The 20214-nt window shown below is 29.3% G+C and overlaps 3 protein-coding genes across 3 annotated transcripts; 2 read left to right on the top strand and 1 right to left on the bottom strand.

Annotated features, from left to right (window-relative positions):
* Nucleotides 1–667: 667 nt before the first annotated feature.
* LOC103857906 lies at nucleotides 668–4706 on the bottom strand. The gene is made up of 4 exons (XM_009135161.3): nucleotides 2824–4706; nucleotides 2384–2664; nucleotides 1287–1504; nucleotides 668–1028 (listed from the first exon to the last, which is right to left on the bottom strand). The coding sequence occupies exons 1-3, from the start codon at nucleotides 3101–3103 to the stop codon at nucleotides 1439–1441; spliced, it is 627 nt and encodes a 208-aa protein (XP_009133409.1). The 5' UTR covers nucleotides 3104–4706; the 3' UTR covers nucleotides 668–1028; nucleotides 1287–1438.
* Nucleotides 4707–5012: 306 nt separating this feature from the next.
* Nucleotides 5013–19213, top strand: LOC103857905 (putative ABC1 protein At2g40090). Its single transcript, XM_009135160.3, is given in 12 exon segments — nucleotides 5013–6498; nucleotides 6713–6867; nucleotides 6975–7100; nucleotides 7186–7281; nucleotides 7383–7483; nucleotides 7561–7597; nucleotides 7809–8027; nucleotides 8097–8355; nucleotides 8358–8875; nucleotides 17632–18370; nucleotides 18643–18862; nucleotides 18958–19213. Coding segments are annotated over 9 exon segments (1599 nt in total). The 5' UTR covers nucleotides 5013–6323; the 3' UTR covers nucleotides 8789–8875; nucleotides 17632–18370; nucleotides 18643–18862; nucleotides 18958–19213.
* LOC103857904 lies at nucleotides 18241–19225 on the top strand. Its single transcript, XM_009135159.3, has 3 exons — nucleotides 18241–18370; nucleotides 18643–18862; nucleotides 18958–19225. Exons 2-3 carry the CDS (start codon nucleotides 18643–18645, stop codon nucleotides 19038–19040), a joined length of 303 nt encoding a protein of 100 aa, XP_009133407.1. The 5' UTR covers nucleotides 18241–18370; the 3' UTR covers nucleotides 19041–19225.
* Nucleotides 19226–20214: the final 989 nt, after the last annotated feature.

Here is a 20214-nt window from a genome sequence, read left to right as displayed (position 1 = left end):
TGACGGGTTTAGGGTTAGCCCGTGTTTCATTATAGACGGCCCTGATTTAACCCAAACAAATAATAACAGGTTTAGGGTTAGGAAATCAGAGGCGGGCTGGGCTAACCCTATTGGGAAAAGCCCATTTTAACAACCCTATCTACGACCCATTGGCTGTTCTTTTTAAGGCGTATTCTGTGATTGGTGTCTTCGCCTTTATTTTTTTTGTGGTTGTGGTCTCTGTGTTCTAGCTATGACGTTGCACTTTTCTATTTGGTTCTAAATTTGGTTGGTGTCTCCATTTAAGGTTTACTTTGTTTCTAATGTTCTCTTCTGTCGATTTCACAAAAAAGAAAGATTTTGGTCCCCGTTAAAGTTTTCTCTTTGAAGCCCACTTATGAAAAGCGCATCAGTCGACTGACAATCGAGAGTACCCTACACATCAAAACAAATCGTGTCCATTTCTCACTGTACTCGGTAAGGTTAGTTTAGAAATGGCATGGTCTTTTGCAACAGGATGTTAGAATAACGATAAGGATTCAAAAAAAAGTTTCATGAAGACTTTCTTATTCAGTTATTAATGAATAGATTGAGATTATCTTTTGTTGATAGAAAATAAAATAGATTGAGATACCTTTAAATAATGTAAATATCTAGGGTGTAAAATAAGTATATGATCGTCAAAAGGTTGCTTTAAGATTATTTTAGAAATTTGATGACGCATAAAGGCAATCACGCGGACATAACACATCTTTTTACAATTACAAAACACGTATTAAAACCAAAAAGTTCCAGACAATACACAGAGGAGAGAAATAAGAAAAAGATGCCTTGGGCTTCTTTTCTCATTGATGAACTCTAGGTTAGTACAAAAACAAACAAAACTATATTATATACAAATCTTCCTAACTAATCTAATATTAAGGCTAACAACTGCCATTTCATCGGAGTTGTCTTACATTAAATAAGAATAGAAGATCATTAGGTGATGTTAGCTCTCCACTCTCTATCTGTTCCTCCCGCCTTTACAGACTATCCTTTGGATCTGCCTGTTAACAAAAAAAAAGAAAAAAAAGAAAAAGATGATAAACAACACTATCAGCAAAACGGCTATAGCAAGTTGGCTATATGATATGTACATCATATGTGTCTTCTCAACTAAATAACACTAAGTTACAACAATATGAACCCTCAAAGAGATCATTCTTATCCAAAGAAAAGTTTTTTTTTTTGAAATAATCCAAAAGAAAAGTTACATTATTATTAGATAAGCAAGAAATGAAAAGGATGAGATAAGGTTTGGTTACCTGAAAACTTGAAAGCGAAGAAGTTGACCGAAAGGCAGTGAAGAAGCTACATTTAGACGTCGTATATTTTTATATTTACATATTTAACGGTACGTGTCATGTGTGTATATAGGTATATTTACAAGTAGTGTTGAGCCTCTTGATATACGTTTCTACTTGAGCCTCTCTTGTTGGAGGATCTTTTGGTATCTCGGGTATACGTTTTTACATGCAGAAACCTGAAAAAAATGGATATTCAAAACACACATGAGCCCTACCCATATGATAATTATTAATTAGTAATAACTTGACAGTTTAATAAGTATTTTAATTTGAGTACGAAAAGGAGATTGGGAATATTGTCTCTATGAGAATAAATCATGAAGCATGCGTGAGGTGTCATGTCGGATTATATATAGATTCATTTTTAATTAAGAAAAAGAAGACCAAGAAAATTGGTTTAAATTGCATTGCACACGGTTTTCACATGAGATTCTAATTCAATTTCAATTTTGTTTTCTTTTAGTGAGTTTTATTTTGACCCGAGTGAAAATTCACATCCTTCTAAACAAGTACAGTAAAACTCTATAAAATAACATACATATGTGATATTTTCTAATTTATAAAATTGATTTAAAGAGTTTTATTTTTATAGAATAGATATTTGTTTATATAATTATATACTGATTAAAGATAAAATATTACTTTTTGTTTCTAACTGTATTTATACATTAAGTTTTAGGTCATTTCAACAACACCTACAATATGAATATAGTTTGAAATGTAGTAGAGTGTTTTCCTAACTAACATCTATAAAAATGATATACATCCTTGAGTTTCTAGAATCCCATAAGGGCCAAATGAGTCAAATGTAATTTTCAAAAATACTTTATAAACATTTGACTATTGCTTCCACATGCTATCTCTGACTACTCTGATTAGGATTCACATCACAGTGCAGGTAAAATCTAAAATATAATTCATCCTAGATTTGAAAATAATGCAACTTGGTATTATACTGACCCTATCTTTCAGTGTAATCAATAACAATGATAAAAACTTGAATTAAAATAAAATAAAACAGTAAATATCTGTAACGGCTGAGGAAGAAGACTTACGGCTTCAATGTCGATTTTGAAGACGAGGAGCTTTCTCCTCTCTTTACAACTTGTTCTATACGCCACAACTATGTGACCGATGGCTAAAACCGACGAGCAGAGAAACAGAGCCACTTCCGCCGCTCTGAAGTAACTACCTCCGCCGTCTCCGTTCGCCGGCTCGCCGAACACAAACGCCGCTTTTAACGAAACGTAGATCAGAGAGGAAACAGAGCAAATCATCGTTATTGTCAGATACGGACCTCTCGACAGCTTGGGTCCGTCGCAAAGCCCGTAAACACCTGTTACACGAAGGTTCAACAAAACCACAAGTCTTTTCAGTTTCTGTGTTCCAAAAAGGCTCTAACTTTACGAAAAAAATGTACGAAACAGAGTATTCAGAAACAGAGTATTTAGAAACAGAGTCATTGGCTTTTGAAAAGTTTGAGTTTTTTACTTACAGAGTATAACGGCGGATCTAACGATGGAGATTAATGGAATATCGATGAGGGAGTGACGGAAATCGTAGTTGGTGAGATGAGAAGAGAGATTCGCTGGCGAGGAGAGGCGGTGGAGGAGGGCGGAAGGGAGGAGAGCGTCGGCGACGGCGAGGAAGATCGGAGCAGAGACGAGGAGGAAAGAGAGGAACATTGTGAACAGAACGAATACAGTTTTGATGCCTCTCCATAGGGAAGACCAGAACCTTGTGCTTTTGCTAATCTCTTCTTTGCTAAAACCCATATCGAATCAGATCAGAGAGAGAGAGAGAGGATTTGTTTTAGAGAGAAGGTGTTCGGAGACTTTTAAGGGGGTTTTAAAAGGTGGGACGATTGAAAGTGACGATGACGTTGAGGATGATGCTCAGATATATACTAGTATGTTATTCATTTTTATAATGGTGATTTTCTCGTTGGACTTTTGGAAAAGTTAAAATGAATATAGAATTATCGGATTAGCATGGACTTTGTAAAATATTTAAACGGATATAGAATTATTGGATTATATACCATAAAATTATATGGAAAAGTTTGCTAGATAAATACAATATTATAAAACTATAGGAAAAAATCTTTTTCTTAAACATTTTTGATATGTTTTATGGGTTGATTGGTTACTTTTGATTTTTTGAGAAAAATGAATTTAGTACTTTAGAATGGATGATCCAAGTTTGGAATGTCTTTCAGTTAATAGTAAGAAGTAGTTGGATCGCATGTTACTAGAATACCATGAAAACCAATATATGGTAAAGTTTGCTAAATAGAAACAAAAAAAAAACGAAAAATTATAGTAAGATATTTTCCTTTAACATGAATAATTACGATGCGCATGGAATATGTGGGTACTATGAAATTTTTAGTTTTCTATATATGTTCTGGTGATATTTTTATATGTGACAAATTAAAATGCGATACGTGAGAACATCATAGGCCAAGACCAAGATGCTGAAAGAAACTTCCTTGGTCATTCGGTCCTTTGACTAGTCAAGAACTGACTGTGACTTATTAAAATGAAATTGTAGTGTTCGTAATGTTCAGATATAACAAAGCATAGAGGGCTCTCTCTCTCCCCTCTCTGTTCTCTCTTTCATACTTTTCACAGGGAGGAGATTGAGATGAGAGTCGGTGTCTTCGCTTGATGCCGGTTCGTGTACGGCGGTCAGCTTCCCTTCCGTCAGGATCGTCTCCGACATCCGTTTGCCTTTCAAGGGATGGATTGTGCGGCTTTTGACTCTGGGGCTCATCCTTTCTCAGGATGTGGTCGCCGGCTTTTGACTCTGGCGATCCACCTTCCCCTCCGGTGGTTTCGGCCGGCTTTGCTCCGGGTTAATCTCGGATTTGTTTTCTTCTTGCCTGATCTATGCTTTTGAGCTTTAAGATTCATTCTATCATCAATCTTCTGTGATTGAGGACATGCAATTGAATCCCGTTTATAAAGCATAGATCTGTCCTTGTCTAGATCGACAGCGTTAATATGGTTTGGTGATTTTGGGAGGTTCTGTTTCTTGGAGCTTCCTTCACCCTCTTGGTTTCCGGTGGTTTAAGAGCTTCCGGCGAAGATCTATTCTGTCGGTGTTGTGCTAAGTTCCTCTCGTCGTTAGTGGTGTCTCTAATTCCGGGTTCCTGTTTCCGGTGTGTTTCCGGTGGAACATGCCGATTAGAGCCTCCGTTGATGACTTTCCGGCCGGCGAAGTTCTGTGGCGGCTTGACCAGCGGGTTCGTGTCCCTCCCACGCTTAGGTTCCAACGTGTGGATGAGGTCGAGCTGATCCATCTCCTTCCCTTCGGGCCTTTGGTGACCGGGCTTTGTTTGGGCCTCGTGGTCCTTAAGTTTGCCCATTCTTGGGCCTTGTTTTGTTGTTGGTCTATGGCCTTTCTTCTGGATTTCTGTTGTAAATTTGACTTTGTTTAATATTATTCCAGTGGCAAAAAAAAAAAAAACAACTGTAATACCTAAATAACGTGAAGTATAGAAGTTTCTCAATAGTTGGAACATTCCGTAATTCCCTCTTGTTTTCATTTGTAAAAAGTAAAACCAAAACGTAGTTGAATACTTTAGAAATGTCACAATGGTTATCTTTTTTTTTTTTGTTGGTAAAAACACAATGGTTATCTTTTTCACAATGGTTGTCTTTTTCTTATAAAAAAAATTGTTATTATTGTATTAAAACGTTATTGTAAGAATAAAGTTAGTCCCATCCTCGACCGCTGAGTAAAATGAACCGAGACTCGTTGACACAAACATAAACGGGAATAGAGGAACCGACCGAATTTAGCTTACATGTGACCACATGCCATTTTATTGGCCGAACGTATCTCAAGGCTATTTTCTATACTTTTTGTGTTGATTGAGATCTTCAACATTTTTCTCGTCTAATGCTACCAAATAAAAGCCAGGAAACGAATAAATACATGATTGCGTTTTCTCATCAGTCTTCCTTTTGTTTTTGTCGTCTATATTTTATCAAACTAATTCAGATCGTGCATATGAATTTGCTTGTCAAATTACATTGCCAAATTAGTAAACTGGTGAATATTATAGTTGTTTGTTTGCTTTTACACAACAACGGTCAGTTTCGCGGCTCAATAATAGATGATGATACTACACTATATATGCATGAGCATGAACATGGGCATGGAGTTGAAAACTAAAAACGTAGGACCAACCAAATAATGAATTTTCACGAATAAAAATAACCAGACAAAAAATAAGAAAGAAATAACAAATATGACGGCATTGAAAGTCAAGAATAGGCCAACGAAACTGACCGGGAGTAAAGATAGAGTGACATTAACCCAAAGTCAAGCCATCTCAACTCACCAAAAACATGCACTCTACGCCTATAATGTTTCTATCCATTGAATATACACCAAGTCCATAATTAGTGGCACTATTAGCAACCTGAACATTTTCAAACGTTTAAAACAACTTGAAAAAAACAATCTTTTCGAACTTTTTTCCTCGTTTTCTGTTTAATGTAAACGGGTGTATATTTTTTTGTCAAAATGTAAACGGGTTTTTAATTAGACATTTCAAATTGTTCAAGAGCCGTGCCTCAACTTATGACTGTTAAGTTTAAATTCTTCAAACAACTAAATATATTTTTATCTGATATTTAATTTATATATAATTAAGCATAAAAGATATGATAATAATAATTAATTTCCTAAGTATAGTCATTATTTTTCAGTAAAATGGATAAAAAATCATAACTAAAATTAATGTATAGGACGAACCCACAAAATCCATTTCGAGTCATCTAACAATTAAAATTCTAACCCGGTCCACGAACCCGAATTATACCTATATTTTCGTATGATCTGTTAACCGTGAGACCCATTAATGGCCCAGTAACTGAAGCCCATAATAAGCAAGACTCGGGTCGCTCTTAACGACAAAACAGATCAACGCAAATTTAGTTAGTCTTGTCGGATCATCTACCTTGGGGGGTGCGTGATTCTTCCATGGCGGCAAGAGCCCTCCGTACAAAGCTCCTCCTTGTTGGTTCCGCCGTATGCGCTGGTTCCGGCGCCGCCTTCATTGCTTCTTCCGAAGACCCATCTAGAACTCTCAAGCTCTGCACCAACATCCCTCCCCGCCTCTTCCGCAACACCGTAACCGCCGCCTCCATCGCTTTCGGTAAGACAAAAATTATATTTAAAAAAAAAAACAAACTTTCTTACATAATTTGTATTGCCTGCAGTGCCCTTTTGATCAATTGAGTTAATTTGTGAATTGAGATTGGTTTGATTTGACCTTTAGGCAATGTGATTCCTTTAGAAAGCAAATGTTACTTTGGTACCTAAGAAGTTAACATTATGTATATTGTGGTTTGTGTTGTGTTGTGTGATAGATTATGAATACTCCTTGTCCGGTTTGGCTGAGGGAAGCAGTGAGAAGGCTAAGGTCAAACATGAAGTCCACTTAAGGTCAGCTCAAAAGCTTCAAGAGCTCTGTTTCAAAAATGGAGGAATCTATATCAAACTCGGCCAGCATATAGGACAATTAGTATGTCAAAGCTATGCTCTTTATGTACCATTGAGAGGATTAAAGAATGTTGTTTCTTCTGTAAAGTTGCTTGGATGTAAAGCTTTACTTTTTTTTAATGTTTCAAGGATTATCTTGTGCCTGAGGAGTATGTTCATACTATGAGGGAGTCTATGTTGAACAAATGCCCTGTTTCTTCGTATGAGCAAGTATGTGAGGTTTTCAAGAAAGAGGTTGGAGAGACGCCAGACAAAGTATGCACTCTTAATCATACTTAGCGCTTCATTTATGAATGCATCTCTTTGTTTTTTAATTTGGCTATGGTATTTTTATCTGCAGGTGTTTGCTGAATTTGACCCTGTTCCTATTGCAAGTGCTTCCCTTGCTCAAGTTCATGTTGCTCGCACCCATGGTGGGGAAAAAGTCGCTGTCAAGGTCCTTAATGGAACTATCTTACCTTTATATGATGCCAAGCAACAAGTCTTTAGTGTTTTTGTACTCACTCTATTTGTTATTTTGAATTTGTTTTTCTGCAGGTTCAGCATGCGCATATGACAGACACTGCAGCAGCAGATACTGCAGCTGTTGGAGTTATTGTGAACACCTTGCACCGGATATTCCCATCATTTGACTACAGGTGCAGTCTCTTTCTCATCTCCTCTAGACACACAATTCATAGTTCATGTCTCTTATTATACTGCCTCATGTACGCAGGTGGTTGCTAGATGAAATGAGTGAAAGCTTACCAAAGGTTAGTCTCTTTAGCTGATTCATATCATAAGATAGTTAGCTTCCATATGTTTATATCCATCTTTCAACATGCATCTTCTTGCAATAGTTTCTGATGGCTTTCACTATTAATCAGTGTATGTGGTCATAAAGTTTTTTTATCTGTCACTGGTTTGATGTTTTAATAGCTTGTTTCTTTTGTGTTTTCTTTATTAAATGTATTCTTTGATCAGGAACTAGATTTTTTGGTAGAGGCGAAAAACAGTGAGAAATGTCTGGATAATTTTAGGAAGATGTCTCCCCATATTGCAGAGTATGTCTATGCACCAACAGTCTATTGGAACTTGAGCTCCTCTAAGCTCTTGACTATGGAGTTCATGGACGGTGCTCAAGTCAATGATGTTGCTAAGATCAAAAAGCTTGGGATCCAGCCCTATGAAGTCTCAAAGCTAGTAAGCTCTCCCACCTTTTGATCTTTTAATTATATCTTTTTGATAACCGCTAAGCTCTTCTTTTTGCAGGTGAGTCAAACATTTGCAGAGATGATGTTTAAACACGGCTTTGTGCATTGTGATCCACACGCTGCCAACTTGATCGTTCGTCCTTCTGGTAAAAGAAACATATACGGCAAGCAAAAACCACAGCTGGTGCTTCTTGACCATGGCTTATACAAGGAGCTTGACTTCGACACAAGATTCAACTACGCTTCACTATGGAAAGCCCTGGTCTTCTCAGATGCTAACGCCATAAAACAACACAGTGCCAAGCTAGGAGCTGGAGAGGTCTCTACGTCCTTTTCGCGGGGATTCTCACAATGAGACCGTGGAAGCAAGTCATTAACACATCAGCGGATCATTTGGTCATCAAAGGCACTACAGAAGACAGGTCAGAGCTGCAGATGTATGCTTCACAGTACTTCCCTCAAATCTCTGAGCTTCTGAGGAGGCTGCCACGTGTGATTCTTCTGATGCTGAAGACCAACGACTGTCTCAGGTCGGTCAACAATGAGCTGGTGAAAGGGTCGTCTCTTGAGTCGTTCTTGATCGTTGGGAAAGTGTCTTCTGAAGCGGTTTTGGAGGCGAAGTGGTCACAGAAGAAGTCGTTGGTGCAGTGGTTGAAGGTGTGGCTTGAAGGCTTCTCTGTGGAAGCGAGGCTGTGGGTGATGCAGTTTGCACTTTGGGTCTTGCAAGTGAGAAACGCGTTGACTCTATAGTGTAATATCATTGAGTTGATGAAAATCTTACATACAGTTTTATATATTCTTTGGTCTCTGGTTGCATCCAGGATTGACATTTATATCACTAGGGATTAACCCGGGCTACGCCCGGGATTTTTATTTTTTTCTAATTTAAGTTGTTAAATTATTTATATTTAGGCTATGATTTATATTTATATAAATGTTAAACTGCATGTCATAATTAACATTTATTTTTAAATTTTAACACGTTAAATTAACATATTTTTTACTATTTAAATATCTTTTTGTAATTTTATTGGCTATCTAGTTATCATATTTAGCAAAACTATCTTTTGAGTGTTGGAATAAATGTTTTAGAGATTTTATTAAACTGCAGAGTATTTTTGGATCGACCACATGCTCAACATTCGATCGATGCGTAAAAAGATGGTCGATCTCCTTAGCCAGGTAAGTACAATTTTAGCAAAAATATCTTTTATTTTAAAATATTAAGTATATAACTATTCTTTTTAATATTTTTTTAATTGTATTTTTGATTAAATTATTGTATTATAATGGTTATGTAAATATTTTTTGTGATGTTTGAATTTTTGTTGTTCGTATACTTAACCTAGATGATATTGATGTTTAACAATTTATTATTTTCTGGAAATAGAAAATAATGATATATCAAAACGTATCTAATACTTGTTAAATGATAGTATAATGTAAATTACATCCATTATTTGAAAATAAACATTTGTTGTTTTTATTTTTATTTTAAATCAGAAATTATTTTTATTTAAAAATATTATTCATATATAATATAATAGTTTAAGTTTGGAAAATTAATCTATATATATAAATTATGTATATTTTTTAAAACATAATTTAAGATATTATATATTGAGTATCTAAATAAAAGCTGAATTTCTTATCTTGAAAATCAGATATTTATATTTTTGTCTTCATGTTATACTCACCAATCCATCATTGATATTTATAACTCAGTATGTTTTTTAAAAACTTAGTTTTAAGTAATAAACGAATTTAATAAATTAAATTCATCACCTATAATGTTTTGTAAACTATATTTGAAAACTCTCTAAAATTATATTTTAAGCATAATATTATTATTATTTAATTTAAGTTATTTTAAACATAATATATTCTAAACCAACTTAAATTATATTTACAATAGGACCATCCTAAACCGGTTAGTAAACCAAAAACAATACTAAACTAACATGAACCAATACCTGATTCGGCGAGGAAGGAAGTGTTTCGGGATAAACGCTTGAAATCTTGAATGGTTATTAACTGAAATGGTTTGATCATGAAAGAGTTAGTATGAATATTAACAATAAAATTATAGATTAGATTAATTTGAATTTGTAAGAATACCTTAGAGTCTATGAAAAGCAATTCAATTCCCACGAATAAGTTTGGCTTTTGGAAGTTGCGGGTTTTCCAACAATGAATCCACCTAACAAAAAGTTTGTTGTTATAAAAAATTTCATTCAAGGTCATTAAAGGTTTCTGGGACGGCAAGAGTTGATAGTGAAACCATTTTTTTGCTCGAGTGTTTTGAAATTTTCCTTAATAGTGTGAGGTTGATGTGGATGGAATAATGAGTTTTATAGAGACTTTCTTGATGTAAAACTATACTTTTTTATTTTTTTTTGTTTAATGTGGTATTTCCATTTTTATATAATTTACTACCATTTTAAGATAGAAGTACATTTTAAGATAGATGCTTAAATCTTAATGTACTTTTTCCATGTTTTAAAATGTTTATTTCCATTTCTTATATTTTTATTTACGTAATATCTATATTTTATATTTTTAAATAGATATTTAAATATTAATGTACTTTTTCCATTTTTTAAATTGTGTATTTACTTATATTATATATTTTACATTTTAAGATAGATGTTTAATGCTTGATGAACTTTTTCCATTTTTAAAAAAATTGTGTATTTACTTATTATTACATATATAATTCATATATTATATATTTACATTATTTACTTATTATTTATTTTCATGTATATGTATTTCCATTTCTTGTACTTTTAATTTACTTAATATCTCTATTTTACATTTTAAGATAGATGTTTAAATCTTAATGTATGTTTTCCATTTTTTTAAATTGTATATTTCCATTTGTTATACTTTCTATTTACGTAATATCTATATTTTAAATTTTAATATATATTTTTAAATCTTAGTGTAATTTCCCATTTTTTTTAATTTGGTATTCACTTATATTATATATTTACTTATTATTTATTTTTCTTTATATTGTGTATTTCTATTTCTTATACTTTTTATTTACTAATAATTTTATATTTTAAGATTGATTTACATTTTAAGATAGATGTTTAAATACTAATGTATTTTTCCATTTTTTTAAATTGTGTATTTCCTTTTCTTATACTTTCTATTTACTTAATATCTATATTTTACATTTTAAGATAGATGTTTAATATTTAATGTACTCTTTCCATTTTTTTAAAATTGTGCATTTACTTATTATTGTATATATAATTCGTATATTTATATATTTATAATATTTACTTATTATTTATTTTTCTATAGATTGAGTATTTCTCTTTCTTATACTTTATATTTAGTTAATGTCTATATTTTATATTTTAAGATAGATGTTTAAATCTTTACGTATTTTTCTATTTTTAATGTAAAACGACAATGTTTAATAAAAGAACTTAGACAAATAGTTAAATAGTTATATTTATGTTTTTTTTTTAATAAAATGGTAATGTTATATTATGAAGATAACCCGTTTTTTTAGTGAACAATGGTAATCTTACATATGTTTAATGTAGTTTTTCCATTTTTTTATGTTGTATGTTTACATATTATTGTTATTTTTAAATGTAAAATGGTAATTTTACATATGTTTAATGTAGTATTTCCATTTTTATGTTGTATGTTTACATATTATTTATTATTTTCGAAATTATATAAATTTGTTTTTTACAAAATAGAAATGTTACATTATTGAGATAAGCCGTCTTTTTTTTAGTGAAAAATGGTAATCTTACATATGTTTAATGTAGTTTTTTCATTTTTTATGATGTATGTTTACATATTATTTTCTTAAAATAAAAATATAAAATGGTAATCTTACATATGTTTAATGTAGTATTTCCATTTTTATGTTGTATGTTTTACATATATTTATTATTTTCAAAATTATATATAATGTTTTTTGTTTTTTTTATAAAACGGTAATGTTACCTTATGGAGATAAACCGTCTTTTTTTAAGTGAAAAATAGTAATCTTACATATGTTTAATGTAGTTTTTACATTTTTTTATCCTGTATGTTTACATATTTTTTATAATTTTCGAAAATAAATAATATTAAAATATAAAACTATATTTTAATGCCATGTGTCATCTTTCGAGATTATATTATATATTTACTTATTATTTATTTTTCTTTATATTGTGTATTTTTATTTCTTATACTTTCTATTTACTAATAATTTTATATTTTAAGATTGATTTACATTTTAAGATAGATGTTTAAATACTAATGTACTTTTTCCATTTTTTTAAATTGTGTATTTCCTTTTCTTATACTTTCTATTTGCGTAATATATATATTTTACATTTTAAGATAGATGTTTAAATCTTAATATACTTTTTCCATTGTTTTTAAGTTGAGTATTTCTTTTTCTTATATTTTCTATTTACTTAATATCTATATTTTACATTTTAAGATAGATGTTTAATATTTAATATACTCTTTCCATTTTTAAAAAATTGTGCATTTACTTATTATTGTATATATAATTCGTATATTTATATATTTATAATATTTACTTATTATTTATTTTTTATATATTGAGTATTTCTCTTTTTTTATACTTTATATTTAGTTAATGTATATATTTTATATTTTCAGATAGATGTTTAAATCTTTACGTATTTTTCTATTTTTAATGTAAAACGGCAATGTTTAATAGAAGAACTTGGACAAATAGTCAAACATATTTATGTTTAATGTAGTATTTCCATTTTTATGTTGTATTTTTTACATATATTTGTTATTTTCGAAATTATATATAATGTTTTTTGTTTTTTTTTATAAAACGGTAATGTTACATTATGGAGATAAGCCGTCTTTTTTTTAAATGAAAAATAGTAATCTTACATATGTTTAATGTAGTTTTTCCATTTTTTAATGCTGTATGTTTACATATTTTTTACAATTTTCGAAAATAATTAATATTAAAATATAAAACTATATTTTATGCCACGTGTCATTTTTCGGGAGAAATTTTTTTCGCTGATGTGGACGCCCTATGGAGCCTCAAAAGCTTTGGTATTCACTTATATTATATATTTACTTATTATTTATTTTTCTTTATATTGTGTATTTCTATTTCTTATACTTTTTATTTACTAATAATTTTATATTTTAAGATTGATTTACATTTTAAGATAGATGTTTAAATACTAATGTATTTTTTCCATTTTTTTAAATTGTGTATTTCCTTTTCTTATACTTTCTATTTACTTAATATCTATATTTTACATTTTAAGATAGATGTTTAATATTTAATGTACTCTTTCCATTTTTTTAAAATTGTGCATTTACTTATTATTGTATATATAATTCGTATATTTATATATTTATAATATTTACTTATTATTTATTTTTCTATAGATTGAGTATTTCTCTTTCTTATACTTTATATTTAGTTAATGTCTATATTTTATATTTTAAGATAGATGTTTAAATCTTTACGTATTTTTCTATTTTTAATGTAAAACGACAATGTTTAATAAAAGAACTTGGACAAATAGTTAAATAGTTATATTTATGTTTTTTTTTTAATAAAATGGTAATGTTATATTATGAAGATAACCCGTTTTTTAGTGAACAATGGTAATCTTACATATGTTTAATGTAGTTTTTCCATTTTTTTATGTTGTATGTTTACATATTATTGTTATTTTTAAATGTAAAATGGTAATTTTACATATGTTTAATGTAGTATTTCCATTTTTATGTTGTATGTTTACATATTATTTATTATTTTCGAAATTATATAAATTTTTTTTTTACAAAATAGAAATGTTACATTATTGAGATAAGCCGTCTTTTTTTTAGTGAAAAATGGTAATCTTATGTTGTATGTTTACATATTATTTTCTTAAAATAAAAATATAAAATGGTAATCTTACATATGTTTAATGTAGTATTTCCATTTTTATGTTGTATGTTTTACATATATTTATTATTTTCAAAATTATATATAATGTTTTTTGTTTTTTTTATAAAACGGTAATGTTACCTTATGGATATAAACCGTCTTTTTTTTAAGTGAAAAATAGTAATCTTACATATGTTTAATGTAGTTTTTACATTTTTTTATGCTGTATGTTTACATATTTTTTAGAATTTTCGAAAATAAATAATATTAAAATGTAAAACTATATTTTAATGCCATGTGTCATCTTTCGAGATTATATTATATATTTACTTATTATTTATTTTTCTTTATATTGTGTATTTTTATTTCTTATACTTTCTATTTACTAATAATTTTATATTTTAAGATTGATTTACATTTTAAGATAGATGTTTAAATACTAATGTACTTTTTCCATTTTTTTAAATTGTGTATTTCCTTTTCTTATACTTTCTATTTGCGTAATATATATATTTTACATTTTAAGATAGATGTTTAAATCTTAATATACTTTTTCCATTGTTTTTAAGTTGAGTATTTCTTTTTCTTATATTTTCTATTTACTTAATATCTATATTTTACATTTTAAGATAGATGTTTAATATTTAATATACTCTTTCCATTTTTAAAAAATTGTGCATTTACTTATTATTGTATATATAATTCGTATATTTATATATTTATAATATTTACTTATTATTTATTTTTTATATATTGAGTATTTCTCTTTTTTATACTTTATATTTAGTTAATGTATATATTTTATATTTTAAGATAGATGTTTAAATCTTTACGTATTTTTCTATTTTTAATGTAAAACGGCAATGTTTAATAGAAGAACTTGGACAAATAGTCAAACATATTTATGTTTAATGTAGTATTTCCATTTTTATGTTGTATGTTTTACATATATTTGTTATTTTCGAAATTATATATAATGTTTTTTGTTTTTTTTATAAAACGGTAATGTAACATTATGGAGATAAGCCGTCTTTTTTTTAAATGAAAAATAGTAATCTTACATATGTTTAATGTAGTTTTTCCATTTTTTAATGCTGTATGTTTACATATTTTTTATAATTTTCGAAAATAATTAATATTAAAATATAAAACTATATTTTATGCCACGTGTCATTTTTCGGGAGAAATTTTTTTCGCTGATGTGGACGCCCTATGGAGCCTAAAAAGCTCCTTTTTATTAGTAGAGATATTTATGTTTAATGTAGTATTTCTATTTTTATGTTGTATGTTTTACATATATTTATTATTTTCGAAATTATATATAATGTTTTTTGTTTTTTTTTATAAAACGGTAATGTTACATTATGGAGATAAGCCGTCTTTTTTTTAAATGAAAAATAGTAATCTTACATATGTTTAATGTAGTTTTTCCATTTTTTAATGCTGTATGTTTACATATTTTTTACAATTTTCGAAAATAATTAATATTAAAATATAAAACTATATTTTATGCCATGTGTCATTTTCGGGAGAAATTTTTTTCGCTGATGTGGACGCCCTATGGAGTAAAATGGTAATGTTATATTATGAAGATAACTTAGTGAACAATGGTAATCTTACATATGTTTAATGTAGTTTTTCCATTTTTTTATGTTGTATGTTTACATATTATTGTTATTTTTAAATTTAAGTTTACATATTCTTGTTAAATTTGTTTTTTACAAAATAGAAATGTTACATTATTGAGATAAGCCGTCTTTTTTTAGTGAAAAATGGTAATCTTATGTTGTATGTTTACATATTATTTTCTTAAAATAAAAATATAAAATGGTAATCTTACATATGTTTAATGTAGTATTTCCATTTTTATGTTGTATGTTTTACATATATTTATTATTTTCAAAATTATATATAATGTTTTTTGTTTTTTTTATAAAACGGTAATGTTACCTTATGGAGATAAACCGTCTTTTTTTTAAGTGAAAAATAGTAATCTTACATATGTTTAATGTAGTTTTTACATTTTTTTATGCTGTATGTTTACATATTTTTTATAATTTTCGAAAATAAATAATATTAAAATGTAAAACTATATTTTAATGCCATGTGTCATCTTTCGAGATTATATTATATATTTACTTATTATTTATTTTTCTTTATATTGTGTATTTTTATTTCTTATACTTTCTATTTACTAATAATTTTATATTTTAAGATTGATTTACATTTTAAGATAGATGTTTAAATACTAATGTACTTTTTCCATTTTTTTAAATTGTGTATTTCCTTTTCTTATACTTTCTATTTGCGTAATATATATATTTTACATTTTAAGATAGATGTTTAAATCTTAATATACTTTTTCCATTGTTTTTAAGTTGAGTATTTCTTTTTTTATATTTTCTATTTACTTAATATCTATATTTTACATTTTAAGATAGATGTTTAATATTTAATATACTCTTTCCATTTTTAAAAAATTGTGCATTTACTTATTATTGTATATATAATTCGTATATTTATATATTTATAATATTTACTTATTATTTATTTTTTATATATTGAGTATTTCTCTTTTTTATACTTTATATTTAGTTAATGTATATATTTTATATTTTAAGATAGATGTTTAAATCTTTACGTATTTTTCTATTTTTAATGTAAAACGGCAATGTTTAATAGAAGAACTTGGACAAATAGTCAAACATATTTATGTTTAATGTAGTATTTCCATTTTTATGTTGTATGTTTTACATATATTTGTTATTTTCGAAATTATATATAATGTTTTTTGTTTTTTTTTATAAAACGGTAATGTTACATTATGGAGATAAGCCGTCTTTTTTCTAAATGAAAAATAGTAATCTTACATATGTTTAATGTAGTTTTTCCATTTTTTAATGCTGTATGTTTACATATTTTTTACAATTTTCGAAAATAATTAATATTAAAATATAAAACTATATTTTATGCCACGTGTCATTTTTCGGGAGAAATTTTTTTCGCTGATGTGGACGCCCTATGGAGCCTCAAAAGCTCCTTTTTATTAGTAGAGATATTTATGTTTAATGTAGTATTTCTATTTTTATGTTGTATGTTTTACATATATTTATTATTTTCGAAATTATATATAATGTTTTTTGTTTTTTTTTATAAAACGGTAATGTTACATTATGGAGATAAGCCGTCTTTTTTTTAAATGAAAAATAGTAATCTTACATATGTTTAATGTAGTTTTTCCATTTTTTAATGCTGTATGTTTACATATTTTTTACAATTTTCGAAAATAATTAATATTAAAATATAAAACTATATTTTATGCCACGTGTCATTTTTCGGGAGAAATTTTTTTCGCTGATGTGGACGCCCTATGGAGCCTCAAAAGCTCCCTTTTATTAGTAGAGAAATTATATATAATGTTTTTTGTTTTTTTTTATAAAACGGTAATGTTACATTATGGAGATAAGCCGTCTTTTTTTTTAAATGAAAAATAGTAATCTTACATATGTTTAATGTAGTTTTTCCATTTTTTAATGCTGTATGTTTACATATTTTTTACAATTTTCGAAAATAATTAATATTAAAATATAAAACTATATTTTATGCCACGTGTCATTTTTCGGGAGAAATTTTTTTCGCTGATGTGGACGCCCTATGGAGCCTCAAAAGCTCCCTTTTATTAGTAGAGATTCTTTATATACACAGTAACCCAAGGTTGTTGTTATGCACTATGAGACTTGTATTATTTGTTTGTTAGGTGGGAAAATTCTTCTCCTGACCATTACATTAAACTTATAGAAAAACTTATCAGTTTCAACTTTATATCTTGTTTTTAAAAAATTTAACACTAAATTTTTTATTTTATTACAAATTATGAAAATTTATATAAATGGTTTTATGTGTTCTTACAAAGATTTACGTTTAAAACTCGTGTGTAAAATTATTTTAATCTATCTATCGTTTTGATCATAAATCTCATTCTCTCAAATTCGAATCTCATACTTGAAATTATAAAAGTATTAAACTTTTAATCAACCATTGGAACAAAAAAAATCATTTATCGGTGTCAAAAAAAAATCATTTCATTTTTTTTTTCCAATAAATACAGCTCTGATTTGGTTTACAGAGTCAGTATTAGTCTGTATTGTATTGTGGATGACAAAAAAAATATACAGCTCCGGTACAAAATAGACGTTTAAAATAAAAATCAAACCGGGTTGGTACGGTTCACTTCGGTTTGGAATTTGATTTTTTGTTATTATTTAATCGAGAAAACCTTGATTGAAACCCCGTGGCCATCATCTTCAATCTGTCCAAGGACACTCAACAGTCGAATCCGTCTCTCCTTCACACTCGCGACATCTCTGCGACTGCGACCATCTCCACCGCTCAAAACCTCCCGCAAACCGCTAATCACACCGTCTCCGGTAAACCTTCCTTCTCTCTCCGTCTCCATCGGTTCTCTTCGTGTGTCATCTCACCTACCTAAATGCATTGTCAAAATCTGATTTGGAATTGATTTTATGATACGTAAACGGTTTGTCTTGATGAAAGTCGATCACTTTTACTTGTTTGGTCTGTCTGAAAGCTTCCACCTTTGGATCACTTTACTTGTGGTTTTGTTCTTTGGTGTCTGTCTGAAAGTTTACGCCTTTTGTTTTTTTTTTTTAATTTTGTCTTTTTGTTGTTTGTTGGTTAGATGGAAGACATTGATGCTGTCCAAAAACCAGTTGTTGTCGACCCTCCTTTACACAACGAAGCTCCTCCTTCGACTGCTCAGCGCCGGCCGGTGGTTGTCGCCGCCGACGCAGCTCCACCGGCGGAGTTTCATCTCATTCAGCGGATTCAACGAGCTCTTGTGGAACTGCGCGAGTTGAGGAACCAGTTTAATGCTATTCTTAGGGAAATAGAACTCGAAGGTTTGATCTTTCTTCCTTTTTGTGGTTTGTTTCTTAGTTTTTTTTGCTTCACATGGTTTGTTGTCGTTGAGATCATTACGTTTGATTGAATGCAGTGGGAGGAGGAGGAGGAGGAGGAGGAGAAGAAGAGGGCGCGGAATCATCAGTGGAGGATCCAGAGGACGACTCTGATTCTTAGTTTATTTTGTAGATGTTTTGTGTTTCAAATCTCTCTGTCCTGATGATTCTTTTGTTCAAAGACTCTACTCTAGCTTATGGTAGCTTTGTCTCTTTTAAGCCTAGATTATCAAAACTAGTAGCCTTGTTACTCTCTTGTTTTTAAACTGAGAATCTTGGTCCAAATTCAACCGATTCAACGCTTTAGAGAGGGTGTGCAGTGTTGAATGATTAAATGTAAGAAAATAGTAACCATACAAATGAATTTAGTAATTGATTTTAGAGTAGTTTGGAAAATGAGATTTCAAATTCTCAACAAAATGATGGAAGTGTTTGAATTAAGCACCCAAACAACTAAACATGTTTTAAGTGACTGCCATTGTGAGGCATTCCCATTTTATTGGCCATTTTCACTTGGTTTTTCTTATGTAGTTTTTTTTTGGTCAATTATTTTGTAGATATAAGCTTTTGATCTTCAAAGTAAGCTCATGTTTTTTCGCGTATGTAACTCTTATTGTAAGATTTAATTGTGTGTTTTAAAAGGTCATCCTAAGTTTCATGTGGTACATGATATTTCATTGTGAAACAATTTGCAAGAAATTGGCAAACAACTAATTGTTTCTTACTGATGTTTTATGAGAACCATATCACAGTTTTCTGACATTGAAAAGCAACTAATCATTGTCAGTGATATGACCCTGGTTTGGTCTACTTCTCCTCTGATTCCACAGTTTATTTGTTTATTTGATCTAGGAACAGAGTTACACGTAGAACAATGTCAATCTTGCTATCGACTACGTTTAAAATCAGATACAAGAAGATGCTGAAAGTAGGAAGAAAAGGCAGGGCATCTTATTAAATTCAGGTCCTAAACTCTTTATTGCTTCATCATCTTTATTCTCTTTGATGATTTCGAGCTGTTTGTGTGTTGACATTGTCATGGTGTTTATAGTCATTTACATTCATCACTATAATTATTATACAGTAATGTGATTGTTGTGATACAGCCTATATCATATAGGTACCATCTGAAAGATGACGTACAACATAAATTTGGTTCTCGTTTGCTTGTAAATTAGGTTCTATTTTGCTTATTATGTTAACTCAAACAAAAAAATCAAAACTATTATTTTGGTAGAACTGATGACTAAGAATTGCAGATATGGATTGAAACTAGAACCTAATCATATGGCCTT

Source organism: Brassica rapa, chromosome A03 (assembly GCF_000309985.2).
Source record: "Brassica rapa cultivar Chiifu-401-42 chromosome A03, CAAS_Brap_v3.01, whole genome shotgun sequence".
Lineage (NCBI taxonomy): Eukaryota > Viridiplantae > Streptophyta > Magnoliopsida > Brassicales > Brassicaceae > Brassica > Brassica rapa.
The sequence above is the reverse complement of the archived record's forward strand: the minus strand, read 5'-3'. Positions and strand labels throughout refer to the sequence as shown.